Source organism: Pelecanus crispus, chromosome 1 (genome assembly GCF_030463565.1).
Source record: "Pelecanus crispus isolate bPelCri1 chromosome 1, bPelCri1.pri, whole genome shotgun sequence".
Taxonomy (NCBI): domain Eukaryota; kingdom Metazoa; phylum Chordata; class Aves; order Pelecaniformes; family Pelecanidae; genus Pelecanus; species Pelecanus crispus.
The window spans coordinates 65,712,054-65,737,893 of NC_134643.1; the positions used below are offsets into that span (position 1 = coordinate 65,712,054).

The 25,840-nt window shown below is 39.4% G+C and overlaps 1 protein-coding gene across 2 annotated transcripts in view; it reads right to left on the minus strand.

Annotated features, from left to right (window-relative positions):
* Positions 1-8,754: 8,754 nt before the first annotated feature.
* The window catches only part of BRAF (B-Raf proto-oncogene, serine/threonine kinase), a 78,654-nt gene continuing 61,568 nt past the window's right edge, over positions 8,755-25,840 (minus strand). For both annotated transcript variants that reach the window (XM_075705868.1, XM_075705860.1), the window contains 9 exons: positions 25,334-25,451; positions 24,743-24,827; positions 22,233-22,409; positions 20,689-20,735; positions 19,977-20,095; positions 19,066-19,197; positions 16,321-16,455; positions 15,295-15,448; positions 8,755-8,859 (listed from right to left, as the gene is read on the minus strand). In XM_075705868.1, the coding sequence (XP_075561983.1) occupies positions 8,837-8,859; positions 15,295-15,448; positions 16,321-16,455; positions 19,066-19,197; positions 19,977-20,095; positions 20,689-20,735; positions 22,233-22,409; positions 24,743-24,827; positions 25,334-25,451 (990 nt within the window). In that variant the 3' untranslated portion in view covers positions 8,755-8,836. The remainder of the gene's footprint in view (positions 8,860-15,294; positions 15,449-16,320; positions 16,456-19,065; positions 19,198-19,976; positions 20,096-20,688; positions 20,736-22,232; positions 22,410-24,742; positions 24,828-25,333; positions 25,452-25,840) is intronic.

Below are 25,840 nucleotides of genomic sequence, written 5' to 3' on the forward strand. Positions count from 1 at the left end.
CTTTGGCTCCTTGGTCCTTATTGCAATAAAAGTTAACTGTAAACAACCTCTAAGCTAAATTGTACTTTGTTGTTGAGTGCTGTAGGATTTCTGGAGAATAAACATTACAGCTTTAGTGGTGGGGTGTTGAGTCCACATGAGCTTCTGTAATGTTTGCTTGATATATAATGTGCTGCCCCCAAGAAATAAGGTTATCTATCCATGTTCAGAGAGTGATTGAAAACTTTCATGAATACATAGTAGGTAAGAATCCCATCGTTAAAGCTCTGCCAAATAACCACTAAAAGGGTGGGGGGAAATAAAACTTGTCCATATTAGAACTGCAGAGACTTAAAGACATTTTACTGAAATCTTGTCACCAATAACAGTTGGAATAACGGTTGCCACAGCAGCAGGGAAAGTTGCCCTGAAGAGAACCCAGACCAACTGGTGCCGAGCTTTCCTCAGGGCGAGGGGGAATCGCCCTTGGGTACTACCCAAGCCAAGAATAATCCTTGTGAGGGGAAACCCTCTGCAAAGGTAAAAATGCCTCAGGGCTAAGCACAGCGGTCAAGGAGGCAGCGGTCCAGCATAAGGAAGATGAAGGGAGTGGGTTACTCTCCAGGCATCCCTTGGTTGTTTTTATTCTCTCTCCCTGCCCACCCCACCCCCCACCCTGCCTTTTTTTTCCTTCCAGAGTTACATTCTAAAGCAACAACATCAAAGTAAATTTTTCACTCCCCTTAACTAACCACCTTAGTTGCACCTCTGGAACTTCATGGAGAGGAGGAGTTGTGAATTACACGGTAAACAATCTCCTTCAGACTTTACCATGCAATCTTTATTATAGCAGTATTCTCATATTCACATCAAGTACATAGAACTTTTTGCCTTTTATATAATACAGAGTTCTTTAAATAACTTTACACAGAAATAGTTTTCTTCGATCTGAATTCAGCTATCAAATTTTAATATGTTTTAAGTCTCCATGCTCTCTAACCAAACTGGACAATATTTCCCATTGTACAAATTTACATGAGAAAAAACTCCAAAGTACAAATGAAGGGATAGCAAAAGTAAAGGGGGAAGGAGCAAACAAGAAAAATAAGTTGTATTGGCAATTACAGGGGAAACTTGAGAAGGAAAGAAGGGGAGTTGCCATGACCTATGTAACAGGAAACTGAAAATAAACATTTTGTTATGAATTAAAAAATAAATACAAGTTTCAAAACAATTACACCATTGTAGATTTTAAAAAGCAGCTATGGAAATCTACTAACACAATTTTTTTTTTTTAAGTTATCAGACTGGACCTTCTACTTTGCAGTCATAAGCCCCTTGCAAACCTCTGGTGGTCAAAAAAAATACAGCCGAAAGGAATGTGTTAGCACAGAGTTTAAATTGGTGGGATATACATTTCATTGCACTAAGGAACAAACAAACAGACAAAAAGAAATCAAATCTGTATATAAATTTCCCTTTCCTCTCCTTACTAGATACTTTGCCTCTCATAAACAAGCCTCTGTATTATGAGGTAATGCCATTGTCTTGACTATATATAAAAATAATCAAGTTTAAAGGCTATAGATCTGTGTATCTATAAACTTTAAACAAGCCAGTCCTCTTACTCCCCCATAGGCTCCAACTACTGAGTGCTACACCTTCCATCACTTTTTAATGAAACGTATGCATTGCGCCTCTCATGGAAACCCCCCAAGAGACCGGTGCGCCTTTCCTAATCTAGGAAAAGCGGCATGCGCTGAAGTAAGAAAGAGAGACCGTGCAAGTAGTGCACAACAGATTACAAACACGTATACCTGCTCCTTCAAAACAAGGCAGAGTCACAGAAGGCAACAGTGGCCAGCCCGCATGTGTGTTTTGAGAAAGGGGAAAAGGGACCCAATTAGGCAGCTGATGACTGATCACTTTTGCAATTGCTTAAGAAAAATGTCCCCTGCCCAGCCCTGGCAGACCGTCACTACACCTGAAATGAGGTGGGGATGAGGGAAGTTACACCTGGAGGACGAAGGGCCAGGAGGAGCACTGTACTCGCAGTCAGGATGACCACAGCGCAGGGGGGCTGGCTTGTGCATCCCAAAATGTGGTAGACCCTGCTTCAGCAGCACAGGTCAGCACTGGATCCCAAAGGGATGTCAAGGGTGGCAAGAGATAGAGGGCAGGACTTTCCCAATCCCAACAAATGAGATCAGAAGAAACGCAACGTTAATCTGGGTTACCGACACATGCGAGTTGGCCACTGCCAGGTTTCTGTCAGTTGAGGAGAAGTGTGGAGAGGGGGGAGGAAGGGGAGGCAGGTAGGACACAAGGCTCATGAAGGAATGATGTGCATTTTTTTTTGTTGATTTTTTTTTGTGTTTGTTCCCCGCTCCCCCCGCCCCCAACCCCCCAAAGGTTCACAGCTTTGAATAAAAAAGCACATTTATTGCACTTACATTTTATTTTAGACAGAGTTAATTTAAATTATGCCCTCGAAACCCCCCACCATCCCAAAATAACTCAACACCCAAGTTTGGTCCATTTCACCCCCTAGACCCAACATCTGTGCCCAGATGGTGGGCTTCATTTCTTCTCCTAATGTTCCACTGAACTCCCAAACACACAGACAGATTTTCTTTTCAACTAGGGTGAATACACAAATGCAACACAGAATGACATTTATCAAAACAAAACCCAACCATTTTCTGAACCCCCCAAAAAAGAAAACATAGTTATTTTTTCTGTTTTACTCGCCCAAAAGTAAATGTCACACAAGGCTTATTCTAAAGTACAGCTGCTGCAAACGCGACAAACTAGGCAAAATGACCGCACAGGCCACTGTCGGCTCTTAAGGAGGCTGGATGAGCTGAACGCACGGCTGCTATGATGCTATGAAGCAAATGCCTAGGTAGTTTAGAAGCTTCTAAACACTCCCATCAGCTCCCTTCTCTTAGGGAAATAGTTTCTTTGTGATTTTGTTTAAAAACAGACAAAACACCATCTTCTCATGTGTACTTTTAGTGCAGAACTTGGGGTAAGTAGAAGGGTTCCAGAGAGTTCCTGGAACACTAGTGAAACATTTTTACACTTTGCTTTCTAAAAGGAACAAAACCAAATTAAAATTGGTCTGATATTTTGTACGAACTGTGCATTTAGACATACCTTTATAATTTACAATTATGCCCAAAGTCTTGCCCCAAAGAAGAAAAGGAAAAGATCTGAAAAAGCACTAATACCAAAAAAACATTATTTTGTCCTTTATGGACAAGTAGGTTAAATATGACACTGGTATGTAGCTACTGCCAGAAGTCTACATAACCGGTTTGAAATTTGAACAAATCAAATTCAAACATACTGGTTGTCCCTCAGCTGACAAGACACCTACCATCTCCCACGGTTAACGTGCAATAACAGTATGCGATCACTGAAGAGTAACTGCAAGAGGCCTGAGGAAGAACTAAGGAAACCTGCTGATACTCCAGAAAACAAAATTAATTGCACTTTCTGGGCCAGGGAATTAACTGTATGGTCTGATATATGTGGACTTTGATTACATGAGTACTAGCCATCAGTTTCTCCTCACCTAGCTCTTATTTTTCATCTACCATCTCTTTCCAAGATGCTATGACAGTGTAACTTTGGGCCTCTTTTGGACCTTTCTATTACCTTTCTTTAACAAGATCTGTGTGTCTTTAGAGGGGAAGAAGGGCTTATTTATTTTTAAATTAAATGAACCTCATTTCAATAGAGCAGATTTCAACCAGCAGGTTTAGTGTAACTGAATTAGGTATCCTTCAATTCCTACCTTTGAAATGACCATAGGTATTTTGGGGAATTCTCTCTGCCCTCCCTGCTGCATTACAGAAGTCTACCAACTCCAAACTACCTATCTATAGTAATAGCTATATACAAAACTACTGCATCAGAAGTAAACCAAAGCCACTGCTCTAGTTACAAAGCACCTGGTTCACATTCTGTTGTACTTTTTAAGGTTGCGAAGGCACATGATCATTTGGCAAACTGCAAAGACTGTTTTGGGGGATCCCTATGTAAACCATTTAACAGAGGGTCTTGGTAGCTCTCTTTTCTAAGGAAAAGAGGTATGCTAGTTTTCATCTGAATTTGCTCTCGGTGTACTCTATAGTCTACATTTTTTAAAGTTTCCTGCTTCCACAGTTTCTTAGTTATTTACTGCTGTCACAGTGCTGACTTAGTAGCTTCTGTGTTAGCATCCTTGAAACTTAAACGCAAAGGAAAAGTTTTAACAACTTTGCTCTACCCTGCTCTTCTGATAATTTTATTTACTACGTAAGAAGTAATGAAGCAATGAAGAAAGATATTTAAAATGCATGCCAAAACAAATACGAAGTGCAAATGCATATTAACAAGGCTGCAGTAAACAGAAAGTTCGTTTCATAAACTTCTGAAATACATAACAGAAAACCAGAACACCCAGCACCTTCAAAGTGATGCCGTAACAGTCCACTCATGCAACTGCTTTTTAATTGAACTCGACTGTACCTAGAAGCTTTGCCTGTCGCATTGTGCTACTGGTGATACTTTTTTCAACAGACAGAAGACACGTCGTCTACAGTACTATGAATAGTTTGTGCTACACATGCTGCACTCACAGTCAAGAAGGGAATGAAATCTATAGGCTGCAAAAGTGTGAAATGTCTACATGCTGCTTCCCTAAATTTAGCCCCTCCAGCTATAAAAACTTCAACTTGTACTTGTTTGTGAGATTTCTGGGGATCTGGCTTCCCCACATGTTCTGTAAAATGCTGGATGCATTTACATCACCAGGAAAACACAGAAGCAAACCTATTTATGCGTGACCTTCAGTGTATTTTGTCCCCCAATTTGGGCATTTGTGGCAAGACGTGGTATTTATCAACAGTCAGCATTTGAGTCATTTTATGTCATGAAGGCCAAATTCTGCCTCTAATGAGCACATACTAATCCAAGTGATGTTGAGAGGCCACAGTAAGATGGCAGTATTTGGCCTCAAACGTTCTGCATCATCAGCAGCTGCTAGAGCACTGAAATACAAGAAAAGATGATTTTAGGTTAGCATAAAAAGCAGAAGTGGATTTGTCTAATGACCAACATGAGTTCAGCAAAAAATAAGTGACTGGGCTAATTGTATCTGGGGCCATGTAGGACTTAATTCACACAGAAATTACTTTCAAAATAACCAGGCCTCTCTACTCATACCATTTGGTTTAAGTTCTACTACAATGTTCCAGTTCCAGCAAATACGCCGCAGGAAACAATCACGTACTGACAAGGAAGATGTAACAGATAACGGGCCTCTTCTAACTCTATGGAAAAGGAAAGGCAGAGGGGAAGGTATATGTGTGGTTAATAAAGACATGAATAGCTGCGATTGGATACTGGTAGCTTTGCAAATAATTATTAGATACTAGATACTGCAGAGCTAAAAGCAGTATGACTGTCTGGATGTTTGTCCCAACACATGCATGCAAAATCTGTACTAACATTTCCATACTATGGCATGTGCTTGTGGTTGGGACACCACAGAGAAGCTTAAGAAATTTGGTGTAGCGGACGTGAACGTATTGGTCATTTCAGTTTACTTCCTTCATCCCACTGCTACACAGGGCACTCAGTTCTTGTCTACTCTTATCTCCCCATTCACTGAACATCTACAGGGCACCTTTAAGACTGGTTCTGATGGCATGCAAGACATCCAGAAAAACTCCTGAAGGAAAAGATAAAAAAATTAATAACCCCAATTATTTACAAACCAAGTTTCTTCCAAAGTTTTGCATGAGTCTTACGTGGGACCTCTTACAGACTAACACACATTACTACAACTATCCGGAGGGAAACAAACAAACGTGAAAACCAGTAGAAATGCATCCTGAAAGGACTTCTCTAAACAGCAGCCAAACAACTTGCACATTCCTCAGGGAAAAAAAAAACAACCCAAAACAGAAAAATAAAACTACAAACAAACAAACCCCAATAAAAAACCCCAGAGATCATGTGTTACTTATAAAGTGCTTTGCATGGACAAGGATAGCAATTTTCCTTGTGCTTTTCCTATGGGCTCAAGAAGCATATTGTAGACTAACGGGTAATGACTCTTCACAAAAATAAGTTCATTTTAAGCAAAGATAGAATGAAATTCCTAACACTTATATTTTAGCAGACAATCTTCTGCCAGCATGACCTTGTGGAAGGAAACTAGGGCTTTTAACAAGCTCTGTGAAACAAATGACTGTTGAACCACCTGTACATACTTGCTCCGATAACAGTTTCTTTCAAGAGAACACTAATTTCCAGTATGCCTGACATACAAATTAGGCCACAGCCCATACAGGGGCTGGAGCAATGCATGGGGTGGAAGGAGAATGAGCAGTGACTACTTCAGCCTCTGTGAGTCTGTATCTGTAAATGCTCTCACCTGCCTGCTGACCCCAGTGGCCCCAGGCTCCTTCCACCTCGTAGGTATTGGCCTCAGATGATCACCAGGGAACACTCAGATTTCACCGGTCTGCACACCACCGCTCGCTCATTAGCTTCTCCACACTGGGAAGTGGCTATTGCTACTACTTAAATTCCTGCCAATCTCAATAAGGAAAAAAAAAAAAAAACCCAAAAAACCTTACAGCATCTGAAGACCCACAGCAGACAAGAAAAAATTTGTGCTTTTTTTTTCTTTTTTATGTTTTTAAAATGCATCCTGTACACAAAATCAATTCTATTCATGTACCAACATGAATCACTTCATTCTTGTAGTGACTATTAAGTCATTCACTATTGCTGTCTTGCTAATGTTTGTGGAATTAATATGAATACACAGTATTTCAGTTATAATTCCCACTTCAGATTAGTCCAGTCCCTACAACCCCAGTAAATATTTACTGACAAACGTAACAGTCTACCAGCAACACCGCAGAACGCCAGGGTTTTAAAAGCACGTTCCACTACCAATGTGCATTTCTCCCTTTGCCTGGGAGCAACCTTCCGCAGACAGAAACAGCCCAACTCCCCCAGGGAGGGAAGGAAGGACAGTGTCCTCAGCCAGTAACACCCATGTTTAGCACGGACACCACATTCACACACATTTAACTCCTTCATTTATTTGTCATGGTTTTGTCTAACACCCCCACCCCCAACCTCCCCCCAGCAAGAACCTCCCCGCTAGAGGGGGGTCAGTTCTCCTGCCTCACCTGGAATGCTACAGGGCAGATACGAATCAAATTCTGAAAACTTCTGTCAGAGCTTGAATTTCTTTCTAATGTGGTGTGACTTGCCTCTGTACAAATAATTTACATGTAATACCACATACCAGAGAACTCTGCAAACGGATCACATCACAAGATGTTCTACTAGAGGTAAACGATGTGCAGAACTTCATGAGTTGTTTTTTCCCTGACTGGGTAACTTGTCAAAAAGCTACCAACCATTTGAAAACCAGGATTGGAGGACAGGAAAACAAAGCACTGAATGGAGACACCGCCACCTTCATCCTAGTTTGCAAAGTGTACAAAAGGGAAAGACAAAGGGAAGGGAAGCGATGACAGGGAAGAAAGCAATGAGAGGAGTAGTCATCAGCGTAGATCCAGCAAGTACCGTTTTGTTTTGATCTAACAACTTGCCATTAGGACAAGATGCTCCACATTTATACACACACTTATCAGAGGATGTTTAGTTAACAGGATAAAAATCCTTTAAAAAAAGCTCTTGAAAGTACCAAACATAATTTTCGGAATGTCTAATTCTAGGGAGTTTTGTATTTGTATTCAATTCAACCTGAGAACTTTTTTCCTCATTTATGAAAACATTACATATTGGTAAGGTACCTAGCATTAACCTGCACCCTCGTTTAAAATAAAACTTTTAAAGTAGGTACATACACCATTCACAGTCTGTATCAGGAATTCTACAGACTTCAGATGCTGTGGTAGCATCTTTGATAAATACATTGTATCATATGATACAAAAGAAAAAAAAAAAAGAGAGGACAATCTCGCTACATTTTTTTTTTTTTGAACTTCAGTTTGTTGCTGGACCAACAAAAGAAGGATCTACCTAACCCTTCTAAAAGATGTTGTATATGCACACACCAAGAAAATACTGGAAAAGGAAAAAGGTTAAGGTTTGTGGTTGTTGTTTGTTTTTTGAAGAAGTGATAAAGTAAATCTGAAAAAAGGTGCAGCAGCATCCCCTTTTCCTTCAGATTAACCTCTTCGGCTTTAGAGTAACATCTTCTCCAGCTCCCATCACCCCACACTTTTAATTTTACTGGAAGAAACCCCAATACTATAGACAGATTTAGGTGTCTGACATTGTAATACAGTGAAAAGGGGATACTGCATTGTCCATAAATCAGTGAGTAGTGAGTACACCAGGCAAAAAAAGATCAGAACAGAGGATGATTCTTTTAAATTAGCACTCATCAGATTTTCAGCCTCTGATGGTACGTTGTTAGAGGGAGAAAGCCGACCGGCAGACCATCCAAAGCAAGTCTCCTAAGTTGCAGCAGCAGTTCCATCCCCTCATGCCCGAGCACCACAGTCAAACCACGAGCGCCCTCTCCTCTCTCCTGGGAATGATGCCAACGGCACAGGCAGCCACCGCGGGTCTCCGAATGCACGTGGTGGTTTGTGTTGAAGGAGAAACACTGGCAGCAGAGGATTCTGGTTCCCAAAAAGGTACTTTTTCCCATTGTGTTGGACTGGCAGTTCCATTCTGCTCCACTTTTAAGCTTATGGATATCTTTTCTAAATTACTTTAGGTTTTGCGGAGCAGAATAGAGTTTTGATGTTAAGAAAGTGTTGGAACACAAGACTTAAATAACAGAGTGGGTGCTGCCATGGTGCTGTGGCTACTTGAACGCTGCAAATTCTCCTGTAGAGGGAGGACAAGAGCTTTGTTTAAAAAGGTGATTTCAGTTACTAGGCGGTCAGAGATTTTCTCCAGACTAGCTGAACATTAGGCTGAATATAAAAGGTGTTAAAAAATGCAAACTGTTAAAATTAAAGCACAAAAGAATATATAGTTAGAGAACATTGAATACAGACCCAGCATATTTTACCAAAAAGGAATTTCTTGAAAGCAAGCTGTACCCATTCTTTCCAGGACAGAGGTCTAAAAGTTCAAGCAAAGTCTAATTCATCATGCATTTGAAAATAAAATGCATCAGTTTAATTTCACTTTAAACTCCCTATTGCACATATATCCTCCTGAAAAGCAACAACTGCAATAAATGTGTCAGACTGCAAACTAATTTCTATTCTGCTGTAAAACTGGTTTAATAACAAAAAAACTACTTGACACACCAGTTAACCTTTAAAGACTATATACAGTAAAGTGCCTGAATATTAAACCAGTATTAAAGAATGCTAGAATCTGATTTAGAGACCAACACAGCAACCTATGGTGAGAAAAATTAAGAATGGTGCGATTGTCTACTCACTCCCAGACCGGAAATCAGGCCTTGCTAACAGGGAGCACAACAAATAAAGCAACCCCATGCTTTCTTCAGAATTGCTGAATAAACAATAGTTCTATGCAGTGCTTTCACATGCAATGATCTCCTGAAACTCTACATAGTTTATTTAGCGTCAGCACGCCGTGAGATGGACTGGTAGTCCTATTTCAGAGATGATAAAACTATGGCACAGAGCAAAATCGCTGCCCAAAGTCTTAAGAAGTTTGCCAGAGCCCTGAACAGAAGCCAAAACTAAGATACTCATCCTCTTCATCTTATACTTTAGCCAAAAAACTTCCCTGCCACCCACAAAGAAATTGTATTCTATAGGATTTTTAGGGAGGGGTGTCCAACTATGCTTAACCAAAAGGACTCGGGAGCGAGAGAAAAAGAATCATACACGTAACTTCCCCATGTTGGGTTTCACATGAATTTTGGATTAGTTTATGCCCCTTTCTTGACAGCACTCCTCAGAACTATCCTAATAACGAAGGAGTGAAAAGCAGACATAAGAGACCCTTTGTTCTATTCAACAGGAGTGTGTTGAATGCCATTACATCCAAACAACTGTTCCTTATCTTGGTGTCCTTCCATCCTTTCAAGAGCAAGTGTTTTGTTGGCTTTGTTTTTTCTTAAGATTCTTATTCTGAATATTGGAAACAAACCAGAAATATCCCTGCAAACAGAATTTTAGGCTGACAGCATTAATTCCATGGAATGGCTTGCTCTATAAAGAAGATAACCAAGAAGAGTGATCAGCAATCTGCACAGGGAGGGGGAAGAAAAGGCATCTACAGGGCCTGGTAGGAACAGCTGATCTAAGGGAACACGAAGAAAGCAGGGAGAGGGGCTCTGTGCGTTGTAGGAAATGAGAAGGGAGTACACCCAAGGTCTAAAGCAAGGGTGGCTGGCACAGAGGGCTGTGACGGACCGCAAGCTCTATGTGTCTTTATAGACAGTGGTGACAGGTTCAAGTTATAACAAGAAAAGAATAAAAACTTTATGATGGATCCAATTGCCTATTTTACTAGTTCTACCAACAGATAAAACCCTTGCTCTAAAATACTCTATATATTTGATAATTTTTCTTTCTTCTCTCGGGCACATTTCACCAATCTCCCAACTCTCTTCACAGTATCTTCTAGAAACAGCTCAAATTTTGTCCTTTTTTTTCTTTCAAGAGAAGAAGGACAAAAAAGTCATCAAGTATTGCCAGCAAGGCTAATTTTTAAGAATGACATTCATGCTTAGCTACACTTTCAAAACATGCTCTACTTAATTTATTTTTCAGTCTGCTTTCCTAAACTGCTGATTAAAGATCAATTTATAAACAAGAGATTGCTCCCTCATTACTCATCTTGTCCTTCTGCCCATTTCTGGTAATAATTCAGCTTTTAATAGTCATACAGGGATTTCAGAAGATAAAAGATGAACGATTAATTGGGAAAGGGCAACGGAAAAACAGGATCAGAAGTCAAGAAGCATTTCAGATAGAACGGTAGCTATAAAAAGGTGATTTTTCAGACTTTTCTTCCATTTAAATAAAACCTTAGCAAAGACTTTTTTTGACAAGCTAATGCTAGATCTCCCCTTGCAAAATTCAGGTGCTAATCCGATCTCAAATCAATAGGAGACCAAAATAGGTAACACGTTCATCTAATAATGGGATTAAGTCGACTGAACATGTATAAAATGCAGTTACCAGTAACAACTTTCCCTAGATGAGGAATGTAGATGGCTATACGTATCCATGTACAGGAATCCTTCATACTGGTAGGTGTCGACAGGACTTTCCGAGGAGTAGCTAAAATGCTTTACGTCACACTTTCTATTCTGAAGATGTAAAATGCCTGTAGCTGGTTCTTTTATCTTCTGAAATAAACCCCGTCTGTAGGTGTGGGAGAGAGAACACAGGCAACCTCTTCCGGAGGCTTAGATGCATACAGATAAATGAAGAAACCTGAACTGTCAATTCACCATTTTCTAGCAGGACAGGAAGGTCTTGCCTGAGAGCAATAAATGGATGAAATGAAGACAGCTTTAGGAATTTGCCCTGATACAGCCTGTCCTGCAGGAACAGGATCATCCTGATTCTGCCCTGCTAAGTCTCTGGACACCATTCTGTAACAGCCAATGCTAACCGAAACTGGGACTACTGCAGTCCCGCTCTCCCTCCTGACCTGACCTGTAGAGCAATGACCTGCCCATTGGGCCACACTGGCCCTGAGGCAAGATAGCTCAAGGAGCTCACCTAGCAAATGCTAGCTTGGGCTGGCGGGGAAGGAGAGTTTTCTAACCAGTTTTTGAAGAGCGGCTCTGTTGGTGGTGGTGGGAACCCGCTCAACTGCGTGGAACGGACTCATGAAATCACAGAGTGCCTGCCAGCGCAAGGGTAAGGAGCTGGGCCACAGCTGCTCCAAATGAGATCAGCTTACCGCAAAACTATGAAACCACATACTTAGCCATTTGGGATGTGAAAAAACCAACAGACATTTTTATTCATTGTGAGCCAGACGTCTGATGTGCTTTTTATCAAGCAGAACTTCAGATACTTGCTTTGACTGGTAACAAATTCATTTCCAAAGGATGGATAGCATTTGAAAATCTACACTTCTTACAGAGCCCTTTCAAGCTAGTTGCCACAGTCTTTTCACGCTCATCACATGGAAACTATTTTAATGCACGCTTTCAAAAATCTGTACTAAAAAGATGATGAAGTTCTTTCATGTTGTGTCCAAACAGTATGTAATAAGGGCATGTTCTGAGCAAACCTACTGCCCCTTTTTCCTGGAAGGATTTAAGATGCAGTAACCAATTTCTACTCTCACAAATTTATATGTAATCTGGATTCCTGAGGTCACTACGGTATATACAAGACATCTTAACTGTACTCCTTATCCTGGGGTAGATGCCATGTTTCTCAGAAGAACTGTAAAGAGAAGAATGGTTCCGTTTCAGGCCCATGCCTGCCTTGTCTACTGAAGTAGAGAGTAACTGGCTTATCAAAGGGAAACACCAAATTCCAATACCTTGCCTGGATTACACTCACACACACAGAAAAAAGTATGACAAAGAGGCAGTTTTCTGTTGGATCTTGCACTGATCTGCTAGTATGGATACCATCCACTGGCTAAATAAAAATTTGGAACATACCCTGTTGTGGATAATTAGTATCCTCAGAAGAATACACAGCAACATTTATGAGGATCTGGTACTTCTACAAGGTACCAAGACAGAGGTGTTTTGTTTTCTTTTTTTAAGTACTGAGATGAAGTGAAGTAAAATAAAAAAGGAATCTCATATAGTATAAACTACTCCTCCAGAAAAGCCTGGGATCCTACAGACCTGTTTTCAGGATTGATAGGTATCTGTTTCTAAACAATATAGCTGAGTTGCATCTTTGAGAACACTGACCCAAATCCACAGGTGTATTTTGGCATCTTCATCCTACATATGCTTCCAAATCTTATTGAAGCAGCAATTATAAACTACAGAAGTTAAACCCCTAAATTCCTTTATGTCAGATAAAGTTAATGATCCACAAAACACAGCCTCCTTTTTGGCTTCATAAACTGTTTAGTGAGAAGCTAAGATCACATTATGGCCATGGATCCCAAACCATGCTCGACATGTAAGAACAGCTGATACAGGAAGAATTCTAATGCACTGACCATACGGCAGGAAACGGGGCCAAATGTGTCTAAGGATGGCAGCATTTCCCCCCGCCCCCCCCCATAACCGTAGTTCCTATAGCACAGAAGAACAATCTTAACAACAAGGAGGCTAACACTGCTCCAAGGAATAACTTGTTTGAACTGATCTGGCAGACCTGAAAAAGAATAAGCCTGGGCAGGGCAGTGATGATGGTTCTGCACTCTCCGTAACTCCCCGTGTGGTTAAGCCTTTTCTGCCTGCGATGGTGCATTTCTAGATTCTGCAGGAGACCCAGCAGCATCCTCTTGCTCTTACTGAGATGGGCATTGCAGCCTGTACTGAATACCATACCCCAAAGCTTAAGAAGCATTCCTCCTCACTGTCTAGGATAAAAGAAGAAAGTCATGAAATAAGAGGGGAAAAAACCACTTAAATCCTGTTTTCATTTTAAGATAAGCCTGACAAAATGAGGTGAAGCTACCAGAAGGATGGGAAACCGATTTTCTAAAACAATAACAAATCTTGTCCTCCATAACTATTTCCATAAAGATAGATCTCAACAGCTGAATTTTCTTGATTAACAAAACGAGAAAAGTTAGTTCCCAAACTGTTCCAACAGCAGAAGCCAAAAAGGCCATTAGAATCTGGCCAGAAAATGTAGAAATTGCCTACATCTCTTCAAGCTCTCTAACTCTGCCTCCTGTTTTAAAAGGCTCAGTTGCCAGACAGCAGAAAAGAAAACCTTTTTTTTAATTCCTGATCTATTTCAAAAACCTATTGCTAGCCACATGCAAACTTCCCTATAAGTATGCAAATCAGAAGCCATTAAGAACACTCCTGGCCCTTGAAGTCCCAACAAGAGCAGCAATAGCTTGTTTCCAATGCAGAAGAATCTGTGAAAATTAACAGCTTAGCAGTTTAAAACAAACAAAACCACAACACTAATTTCAAAATATGCAAGAATACAGGCAATAACATTATTGTTTTCATATCTGACATCAAAGACTGATATAACCTGAACCACTACTCTGATTCACCTGTTCCAGAGGAATGCTACCGAGAAAAATATGATCTTTAAAGTGAGCTGACAGGATCTTGGTGTCTAGCTTTCTCAGTTAGATATCTAGTCTAACTGATTCACTTCTAGTCTAGCTAGCAGCTTTGATGTGGAAGTGAAAAAAACAATTTGTCACTGAACAGAAGCATGTTCAGTGGTATTCTTAACAATATTAAAGTAATTAAAGCATTTCACCTTAACAGAATTCATGGTATAATACTGATTTCCATGAAAACAACTGCTTTTTCAAATCCTCTTTTCCTGTTATGGGTGTTAGCAGCCTTTTTCTCTTAAAGTATTTAGTTATGCTTGGAATTTAAAATGTTTTTTTTTATTTTGAAATCTGTGCTAACTGAAGGATACAGGCACCATTACCAGTAATATTCTTGCAGTTCAGCAAAAGCAGATTCAGAACTTCTTCTATGTTTTAGGAAAAAATAAAAAGGAAAAAACCCCATGCCACCACTCTTCTGCAGGAAGAGATGTTCTCTAAACAGCACTATTTTAAACTTCAACTTTCAAAATAAGAGTCACACGTCACTAAGGTCTTTCTTTGGATTCTGTGTTGTATCTGCTCACTTCTGCTGACCACAAGAAGTTTTGACTGTGCTCAGCCTTGACGCTAAGTTTATTTTTCCAATTGTTTCCCACATATGAGTAGCATTACTGAGGAATCTAAAGCCTATTGCTCAAATATAATGACCTCAAATGAAGAAAAAAAAAACAAAAACAAAAACAAAACACACCATAGCTTGAGTAGATTAAAATCAAATACACTCCTGAGTAACTAATTCAAATCAATAAACTAGGCAAAAATGACACAGGCAAGCAAAAATGACACCAAATGACCTTAAGAGGATTTTTGCTTGTTTTGAAGTGACTTTTTGCATTTCTCTTATGTGACCTTATCATTCTTCTTGTGCCAGCTGTTTCCAGGGCATTCCTTACCAACACAGACTTTGTGCTCAGGACATTCAATGCCCAGTGTTAGGAAGTGGGTCTTCATTCCCTCAGTAAACCTTAAAAACATAGCTGGCAGGAACGAAGAACGTACACGTGTGTTGAATGCACAGGAACACACCAGCACACGGACACACAGGCACATGCTTTCACATTTCTTTTCAGTGTACTGGAAACCCACCGTATCCCCCTGCTTGGATGGGTGTTTTTGGAGAAGCACAAGCATATAGACTAAAATCCTCTGTCTGGAAGCCAGCCCGGTTTAATGAGGGCTCAGATGCACTGCGGTGAATTTTTGGCAATGACCGGGCCAGAAGCTCAATGGAGGCAAGAATCTAAAACAAGTAGAAAATAAGTGATCAAATCTGTTGTTGCAAAGTTGTAACAGTCTCTTAAAACCAAAGGCAGAACATCAGTTAACTACAGAAAAATATTTATACACAAATTTAAACAGAAACTTTTAAAAATAGATTACTGCATTGCACTCTGATGTTTATAACCTCAAAAAGCTGAAAAGGACATTTTGGGAAGAACCTGTCTCATTCTCCCCTTTAAAAGGGCATACTGATTTACCTCTGTAAGCATAACGAATATAGTTGCCTTTTATTTGCATCCTTGTTTACACAGTAGTACCTATACCTACCATTGCTGCAAATAAACAGCTCTGGCAGCAGTTTGCTTAATACCATTTACGATGAAGCCAGCAGGGGGAGCTCCTTATTTTTTGAAAACGCTTTGGTTACATTCGAAACAAAAAAAATATAAGGCCCCCCCCAAGCTTCTAGAATCCAAACCTTCCTCACCAGGCATGATAAATCAAGTTTTATGACACAACTATCAGTTTCCCTTCATAAAGCTTGGAAGAGAGCAAGGAGGGGGGTATAAAGATTTCTGAGAAAATATACAGCAAGTTCTAATTTGTGTGTCTAATCGCAATTATTAATTTCGCTGTCTCCCAGTTGAAACGTTCTCCAACACATAAATGCTTCTCCAACCACACAAGTCATTTTAACACTGGCTTTTTGAATTGAAAATAAACATTTCTATTTAAACAGCACTAACCAGCTACTGAACCAGTACTCTTACGAAGTCATGCTATAGCACTAATCAAAAAAATTTTGAACTGGCCAGTGAATTCATAACTGATCTTTATTTTTAGTGTTTGAATTGTAAAGTCTACTGAGAACTAAAGAGGGACATTTCTCACCTGTGGAAAAAGGGGTCTCTCATCTCTTTTCTTTTTTAAGCATTCTGCCATTAGTCTCTTCATAGCTTTTGGACAGTTGCTCCGTACTTTGCTGAGGTCTGGAGATAGGTATCCTCGTCCCACCATAAAAATTATCTTTATTTAAGGCAACAAAAGATGAAGGGGGAAGAAGATGAGTCCATAAAACAAACTAATGAAAGATGAACATCTTGCTAGACCATTTTAGTTCCAGCAGCAAGTTTTTTGCTCCCAGGAAACATTATCTGGTATTGAAATTGCCAAGTTCCTTAGAGTAATGCTTGCTCACCTATTCAGTACAGCGAAAAAATTAGATTTTTCCTCCTCCTCCTAAGAGGGATTTCTGTAAAACTTGAACACTAGTAAATGGTTACCATTTATAGCAATAACCATCTAAGGAACGGTTCTCTGGTGTCAAAAACTGTTACAAAACCAGGAATAAGCAACTCTGTGGCAGGAACAGAATGCCTAGAACTAAATATTCCGTAAAAATAAATACACTGTTTTGTATTATAAGTAAACAGCAAGTTCACACTGAAAGATATTTTAAGAAACACACAGACTTCAGATATTAAAAACCCTTACCTTTTGAGAATAAATTCTTTCATATATTTCACCACCACAAAAGCTTATTCTTGACATCTGACCACCTTCCCCACCCCCCAAAAAAAACCACAAAAGAAAAACTGCCTCTCCTCTGTAGAAGAGGAGACAGACAGGCTTTGTATTTTTACAGTAATTTCTTTACCATGGAAGGCTTATATTTCACCTAAGGATAAAACTTAAGCATAAAACAAAGTAAACTAACAGAAAGCAGGAAAGCAAAGCGTAAATATGTTTAATGTTGTCTTGGATATTTAAAAAAACATCAAACATCATCATGTCAAGCCAAGGTCAAATGCAATGTGGTTTGAGTACTGCAGTTGCACTGACACTAAAAAGCCCTTTCAAACTAGCTAATCAAAGATCCATTCATACTGCAGCAGATAATCGCTACCTTTTCTGAATACTCAGACAGACCCAGCAGGTGTATCACACCTTATATTCAATGAAATGTAACTATTCCATATCTTGACACTGGCAAAAAAAACCCAGAAAAACCCCACATCTCAAGCAAGCTATACGTGTTATTTATACTAACACAATCCTGGTCCTTTTTCAACTTTCTGATTCAGTCACATCTGTGCTGGCATCAAGGAGTATAAAACTCCCATATGGTTTCTTTAGAAATCCCCATGTGCCAGAGCAGCATTTCATAGTAAAGACTTGTCTACCCCGTCCCTTACCTCTGCTGCAATGAGACTTACCATTATCTAGAAGTTACTCTTTTCTAAATAATTACACTACTTCAGTTGAAATTATTCAGAATTTGTTGTTTCCAATACTGTCTTTACAAACAATATAGGGATTAAACTTTTGTTTTAACTAGAGAAAAGATACTATCACTACAAGAACAGTCCTAGTCTGTCTAGAAAAATCTGTTAAGGTGAGAGAAACACTTTGAGGTGTAACAAGAATGATGCTTTGCTCACTAAGATTATTAGTGATGTCATAGTAGCTGATGTAGATGCACCAGAGCGAGCAATATTTACGTCTTTTCACACAATAGACTGGGAGTGACAAAACACAAGACATTAGATCACATTTTATACGTTGGCTTCACTTGCAATTTAAAATTTTGTTTCAGCACACAACTGTGAGCACCCACAGCACTAGGTTCATCTTTCAAATCTCAAAAGGTAAAAACAACAATGCCCAAATACTGCTTTTACAAAGCTATATCCATCTGGTCAGGAATCTGGACATTTCCCTTCTTTCAAAAGGGGGAAAAAAATTAAAAAAAAAGGAGTCACTCCAAATTTGATGAATTGGGATGAAGTATTCTGACAAATATGGAAGCAGCCTTATAAAATGGCATTCACAGATGAATGTTGCTATGGTTGCAATTCTCAAGTACTGACAGTGAAAAAACAAGAGATGCGGACACAGATACAACATAAATACATCACCGCCCAGACATGGAATAGTTTACACCAAAGATCTTGATGCACAGATACTATTTTCAGATTAGACAGAGAAATAATGGATCAGATATGCCTTCGCAAATGTGCCTATCCTGTGGAGATATATTACAGCTGTGTGGTATCATTAGACTTAGGAATATTTGTTCACAATTAAGTAATCTTCTTACAGGATTCACACACTCTGGAAAGTCATATACTCCATCAAGCAGGACTTGAGAAATGCTGATACCCTGAAATTCAATTAGATGGTGCATGCATTTCTCAGGATTGAAATTAACATAAAACACTCAGTGAGATGATTGCTGTTCCATTTTGTCAATCCAGTTGCTGAACTATTATTCAATGCAAGGGGGGGGGCAGGGGGAGAGGAATAACTGAACATATGGAGGAGCATTTCGCCTTTGCAGAACTATTCTAAACTAGATTACTATTAAGTAACCTGCGCTCTCCCTAATAAGTATCCTGGCAACCAGCTCAGAAGCTGAAAATCTATACTTAAAGTAAAAAAGAACAAAAAAAAACCTCAAGAGGAATAAGTAAATTGGCGCTACGTGGCTGAGGCAGATCTAGAAAATGTAGAAATGTAATCTCATAACATCAGAAACACAAATCAAACACACAAAACATCAGAATGTGCACTTTACAAGGCTGAATCGATCTCTGTTTCAGGCCACAGTTGACTGAAGTCAGTCCCTTCCCTTACCTGGTCCCTGTTGTTGATCTTTGAGTATGGTAACTGTCCAGTCATCAATTCATAAAGAACAATCCCAAACGCATACACATCCGACTGAAAGCTATATGGGTTTTTATCTTGCATCCTAATTACTTCTGGTGCCTGTACCATAAAAGGAAAGAATTAATTTTTATTTCACCACGTCAGGCTGCACCTCACATATCAGGAACAAAACATGGGCTTGTCCAGAGTGTAACAGGTGCAAGGCCCACTCCTGCCTTCAGATGTTACCAGGTCCTAATATAAAGTGGATGTTGACATGAATCTCAAAATCCATTGGTTCATTTTTAGCTTTATTCCTTTACAACAGAACAAAATGACCTTGTCCGGGCTGAGAAGCTATTTTGCAACTAGAATTACAACAACACTGAAAATAATGCCAACTAACAGAGCCTTCAGTTTTTTCAGGGAGAAAAGGAGAAAGTGGAGTTGCACAGGAGGTTGTAACTATACTTCTTACTAAGACTTAAGCAAGTTGTATGACCTCTTGAGAGTAACCATGCTTGAATCCTTAAAACTTAAGAGCATCTTTCTTTTGGCTGACCTAGTTCCTCTGCTCCTTTGCAGGATGTTTTCCATGGCTTTTCTCACCTTCTCCTCAGCCCTGGATTAATCATACCCTTTTTCCTTAGCTACCATTTTCTCTTCAGTTTAAACGTCAGAATAAGGGATGAAGACACTAAAGTTTTTTTGCTGACTACTGGAAAACATATGCTTAAAGAAGAACTGAAAAGCATTCATTTAGTACTTCATATTACTGCTTGTCTTTTCCAGCTTAAGACAGCTTGTATATGTCAGTGTGCTAGAAGGATAGTCTTAGAAACTTTGGCCAAAGGCAATTAAATTTGTTGAAACAAACACACCACTTCCCCCTTGCTTACCATCCATAGAATAGATCCAGACAACTGTTCAAGCTGATGGGATCCGCTCCATCGTGATTTCACTGTCGCTAGACCAAAATCACCTATTTTTACTGTGAGGTCTTCATGAAGAAAAATATCTAAGGGGGAAATGTTAAGGGAAAACAAACAAGAGGTACCGGTCCTGTCCTACAAGAACAATCAACATCTACAAATTTGCAACATTAGACATAACAGTTTTAAACATCCACCACCACTGAAGAAGGTTTTCATATAATACAGGTTCTAAGCAGCCAGCATGGTGGATTATGGTACTTAAGGGTTACCTAACTAATGACCGGGCCAGTGCTGAACAGACCATGGCCCAGGTGGCTTTCTTGAAATGCCAAGTACTTTTTTGAAATGCCAACTATGAGAAAAGCTGAAAATATTCCATGAGTGAACTGGCATAATCTTTTGCTACACGTAGAAACCAAATGATGCAAAAATCTTTGTGATAACCACAACAAAACTTGCTACGTTATTGCAATCACATCAATAGACATCGTAAGTATTCCTTACTTGGCTATTAGTAATATTACCCCTTCTCAATGAAATTTCAACTCAGCAAATGTTCACACATGAACAGCTTTTCACATCAGTAAGTTAATTTCTGGCAGAAAAAAAAAAAAACCAACCCAACACAAACAGGAATGCTGTCATGCTCCACAATTACACCTCTGGGAAAGGATACTATTACTCTTGAGGTCTCTGTGGATGATTGACTTGGCATGCAAGTAACTGAAAAGGAACATCATAGATTAGGTGGGTTAAATAATATTTCAATAATCAACAACAACATGAAATTCACTGTATTGCTGAAACATAAATTCTGCAGATATTCAAACTGCACATTTTTATCAAGGTGGTAAAACTTCAGTTACCCATGACAGTTCTGCAACAGTCACAGGGAAAAAAACAAAAAGAAAACAAAGCTTAGATTTCCAGCTCAAACCTGATGCTACTGAAGAATGAAGTAACCATTATGGACCAACTTCTGCTTTTCAGTTCTAACTCAGTATTCAGAATAAAAATAAAAGAACTTCGGTAATTTTTGACATGCTATTCAGTGCTGAAGGTTCTGCCTGCCAGCCTTAATGGTGACTGTCAAGACGCTCTGCAGGCTAGTCACGGCTTTAGGTAACGTGTTTCTAAATTGCGGGAGCTAAATGTGCTTCTCAGTCTCAGTGTACTCAAGTATGCTGACTGCTTTTTAGTGTGGGACTGGAAAAAAGATCCCCTGATTGCGGACTAGATAAACAGATTGCAGGGAACACAGAGGAGAGTACTTGCCCCACAGCATAGATATAGCCTAAATTAGGCAACTAGTCTCCCATGGGTCTTTGTTTAGTCAATGAGATTGTCACAAACCTGCTGGAAAAGCCCCAATTTATGTCTCTGCTCATGAATCATGCTCATGAAACAGCTTCTGCATCTCCACTACCTACAGAGGGAGCCTGGGGAGATGAGCAGGCTAACGGAAGGCTGAAGCTCCTTGCTGCAAACACCTCCCCCCGTCTTGACTGAAAATGTAATAGAATACTTAGTAGAAAAATGGCACAATTAACTGCAATCATAGTGGTTTTCCAGCTGGAGGATGATTTCTCTGATCTTACATCAGTGTTCTGAGTTTGACACACAATACTGGGCTAGTTTTGTAAATTCCAACTCTCTCAATTGCCCTCTATGGGAATAAGGATTACTTACAGTCCTTAGAACAAAATATGTATGTTTTCTTCAAATGCTGAAATCTGTTATTTAGAGAGCTACAATACTTATAAGAAAAGGAGAAAAAAAATCCATTCTTTTTGCTAACAGGGCTGTCTGCTTTCTGCGTTATCTCACAGGATTCTGTCCTTTCATTCACAGGGTATTTCTTTTTAAACTATGTTTTACCTCATACTCTAAGACTGTGAAGATTGTAAAGCCTGGAACAGAAATCTTTGCTCACAAGATCGAAAGTTTAACTACACTGTAATTATCTTTATTCTATTATCTAAGACTATATTTCCTGGATGATTTGTATTTCCCTATGTTCCAAAAAAAGAACACAAAGTGTATTTTACTAATGAAAACAATAAACGCTTCACCAAATGCTATGATCATCAAGGCAGAATCCTGGGCTTGGCAAAGCGAGCAGATAGCTGGCCTTATTTGCCAATGTCAGTCAGAGTGTGTGAAGGGAATAAGTAAACATTGCCCCAACGTTCATTTGCAAACAAGTAATACGATACTTACTCCATGCCTTGTGCAGTCTGTCGTGCAATATCAATTAGTTTGATCATTTCAAATTTGGTCTCAATGATGTGTAGATGGTGATATAAGCTGGACCCCTCACACCATTGTGTAACAATAGCCAACTGGGGTTTTGTTGAATAACCCATGAAAAGCAGGATATTCACATGTCGTGTTTTCCTGTTGGAAAAAAAAATAAATCAGGAAGAAATCAAGCGGATCAGGAAATCAGGAAAAACCCAGACAGATCTATCACAGTCTGAATATATATTTCCAAACAGAAGTTGCTGGGTCAATCTCAACTTTTACTAAGATAACATGATAACCTGTTGCTAGATTCAGTTTAATGAATTATTCCAGCAGTTAGCCTTTCTTATCATAATGGCATGGAATAGCTATTCTGGGGTAAGCACCGCTTCCTCTTGCTTTTGCAAGCAACGCAGCACAGGACTGCTCAGAAGATGCTGTTACCACTAGGTCCCCATGGGACAGCGACAGTTTGCAGGCAGGTCTGCTTTTGTGTAACCCCAGTCCAACTGTAAGATGTTGCTGCCCATAAGGAGGACATCCAAAATGAAATTCCAGTCTCAGGCTTCCAGGAAGGACGCTTTCATTCAGAAACCATCAAGACACTTCCTTGCCAAGGCTTCAGTTTTTCTCAGCACTTTATTTGACAAGAATTTTGTACTCTCTATAGACCCAGCATACAAGAATGGATGGAAACAGGTATAAAAACTGTACTTCAGTGAGGCTATGACATGAACTTGTTTCCAAACAGCACTGGGAGAGACTGGAGTTCACCACAGAAATTTGGCCAGATTAAATCAAAGCTATTTCAAAGACGGAGCAACTCCAGACAGGAAAACTCCACAATGAACAATGCAGAGAGGATTATCTCAGTAGATAACCGAGTAGATTCAAGGCCTGAAAGAATCTACTGAGCAATGTGAAGTCTGAAAGATTCTCCTCACCCTCCAGGAAAAGTCAATCACATTCTTATTGTCATCAGATGGACATGAAGAACTAGATACCTCCAAACATACCAATGACATTACAAAGATGAGGCACCTAAGAATTCTGGAGAGTTTCCTAGCTTTCCTAGGGGCTGAGGAAAAACAAAGGCAATCTTCTTCCAACACAGCTCAGTACCAAAGGCAGTCAGCTCACTGTTGATGAAACCTGACAGACCAAGCTTAAAACCTCTGGTAGCTTCTTAAATCTATGCTGCTGCTGAAGATGGCAGAGCTCTTTATGTTTTCTTGTATTAAAAAACTAACATGGGAGCCTGGAGTGTGAACCCCTTTGTCCTCTCAGCAATGCAGACTAGGACAGTTCTACACTATGTGACTGTGCCTTTTTCAGGTTTAAGGATTTGTCAAGTGCTGCTGAAAGTAACTGCTGAGTGAACAAAAAATAAGTGGTTTCGTGCAAATCCTACCTCAAAGCTAAGAAAGTAACAATGAAGCATAATGGAAAAGGCAGAACTACAGATAAATCTGACTTGTCTGGGTCAAAGGATAGGACAACTGACTATTTGCTGTACGTGCCGAAATGATCAACAACAGAGGAAGGCTGGACTCCACCTATTGGACTCCCAGGAGAAATCTGGACTAGGTATGAAATACAAGTTTTTTGATTTCATTAAGTTCTCCTGAGCAGGTATGGCAAAAATACGCATAGATATCCAATGCAGCATACTCCAGAAAGCCTCTGCTTCCACAACTATGGGCTTAAGAGTTTTCCGTACTAACATTTTCTGGGGAAAAAGGCTGACCAACCCCTTTTCACCATCTAGCTTATTGGGGATGCTCCTCCAGCACAGGCACCCAATTCAACACATACGTTTTCCAGAGGCAAAAACCTTCTGTTTAGTTTCTTAAAACAGAATATGCTCAAGACTGCTCAAGATTGTACTTGGATGCTAATGGTCTTCCCCAATAAATATTCTATTGTATCATGTTGATGGATCCGCTTTTAAGAACTGAACCCAAGACAAATACTTCCTCTGAGAAAGTACAAGCAGTAGATATCAGAAAAGGAAATCAAGAAGTGACTTTATAAGAAATACATTTAAAAAAACCTCAAAGAGAAGTCAATGCTACTGAACAGAAACTATCAAACAACAGATAATACGGGCAGTTCTGTAGCTCAAAACCAACAATTAGTCGTGCTCTCCTTCAATCTCAAAACGTGGATGAGAGGCAAGAAAGGCTTACAGTTCGTACTTAGGCTTGACTGTGCCCTGGGGGTAGTACAATAGCAAAAACCAGTCCTGTCTTGAGTGTTTGGACATACATATATTCACAACATAGGTGTGTAGACAAACACATACAGGGGAAGAGGGAACTAGCAGTGGATACAAAGAAATACTTTAGAGTGGCAAGCTGTATTTTCTGCCCAAAGTATCATTGTGGAGGAATAAGACCAATGTGCTCTAATGGAAATCTAAAATTCAATGATTAATGAAGCATAAATCTACACTCATTATTTTATGCCATTAAAAATATTCTTACCTGAGCACTCCTACTTCATTTTTGAAAGCCTGTAACTGTTGAGGTGTGGGTGCCGTAACATTCAACATTTTCACTGCCACATCACCTTTAAAATAGCAATTTTTAGTAAGTGCCATTGATACGCATTCCTCTACTGAGAAAATGCTATATAGAGCATCAGAAATATTGAGATACCCTATTTTCTAGCTTTTGTGAAATAAACCACCACAATATTAAAATAAGTAAATATTCTGTAAAATGTATAAACATTATCCTTATTTTACTCTGAGAAATCCTAGCCAAGTCAAAGCTTTTCAAATACACATTTGAAATCCTTATTCATCAAGGTGGGCACTTCAGCCTTTCTATAGTAACTATGTTTCATCTTTACCCTAATAATTACTTCATTCTGAAGAACATGCAAGAGTTGAGTTTCTGAACAGTTTGAAGTTCTAACATCACCCATTTACCACACTACTTACTAATGTAAAAATAATCTTTATGGCCCTTCAGTGCTCTCTCCCTGGTATGTCCATGCCTCTCTTGTACTGAGACCCCCAGCAGGAAACATTACTTGCTTAAAAATAACTGTTTGCCACAACAGCCACATACCATGCCACTTCCCTTTATAGACTGTTCCAAATGATCCAGATCCTATCCTTTGTCCAACTGTGATCTGTCCATCTGGTATCTCCCAATCATCACTTGAATCCCGTCGACCAAGGGTTTTCTTTATATAGATATATGCATAAACAATAAAAAGGAAGAAAGCAAGTGCATTAATGTCTGTGAAAACGGCTCCTTTGTTAAAGATTTGGTATCAGCATTTCCTATCATTAAAGTCCTAAAAGAACTTTCTTTTTCAGATACTGCATTTGACTTTTCAAGCCAACCATACACAAAACCTCAGCACACAGGTATACTAAATTATTTCCTGGCATGAAATATTTGCCACAGGTTTCTGGCAGCGTTAAACCCAGTAAATATTAAGAAACTCTTACCAAAAAGAAAGTCTCATTTATTTTTCAGTTCTTATTCAATCATAATACTAAATTATGAATTAAAAAAAAATGCAGACATTTTTATGTATTGTTACATTTGAGAATCACTAGAGAAGTG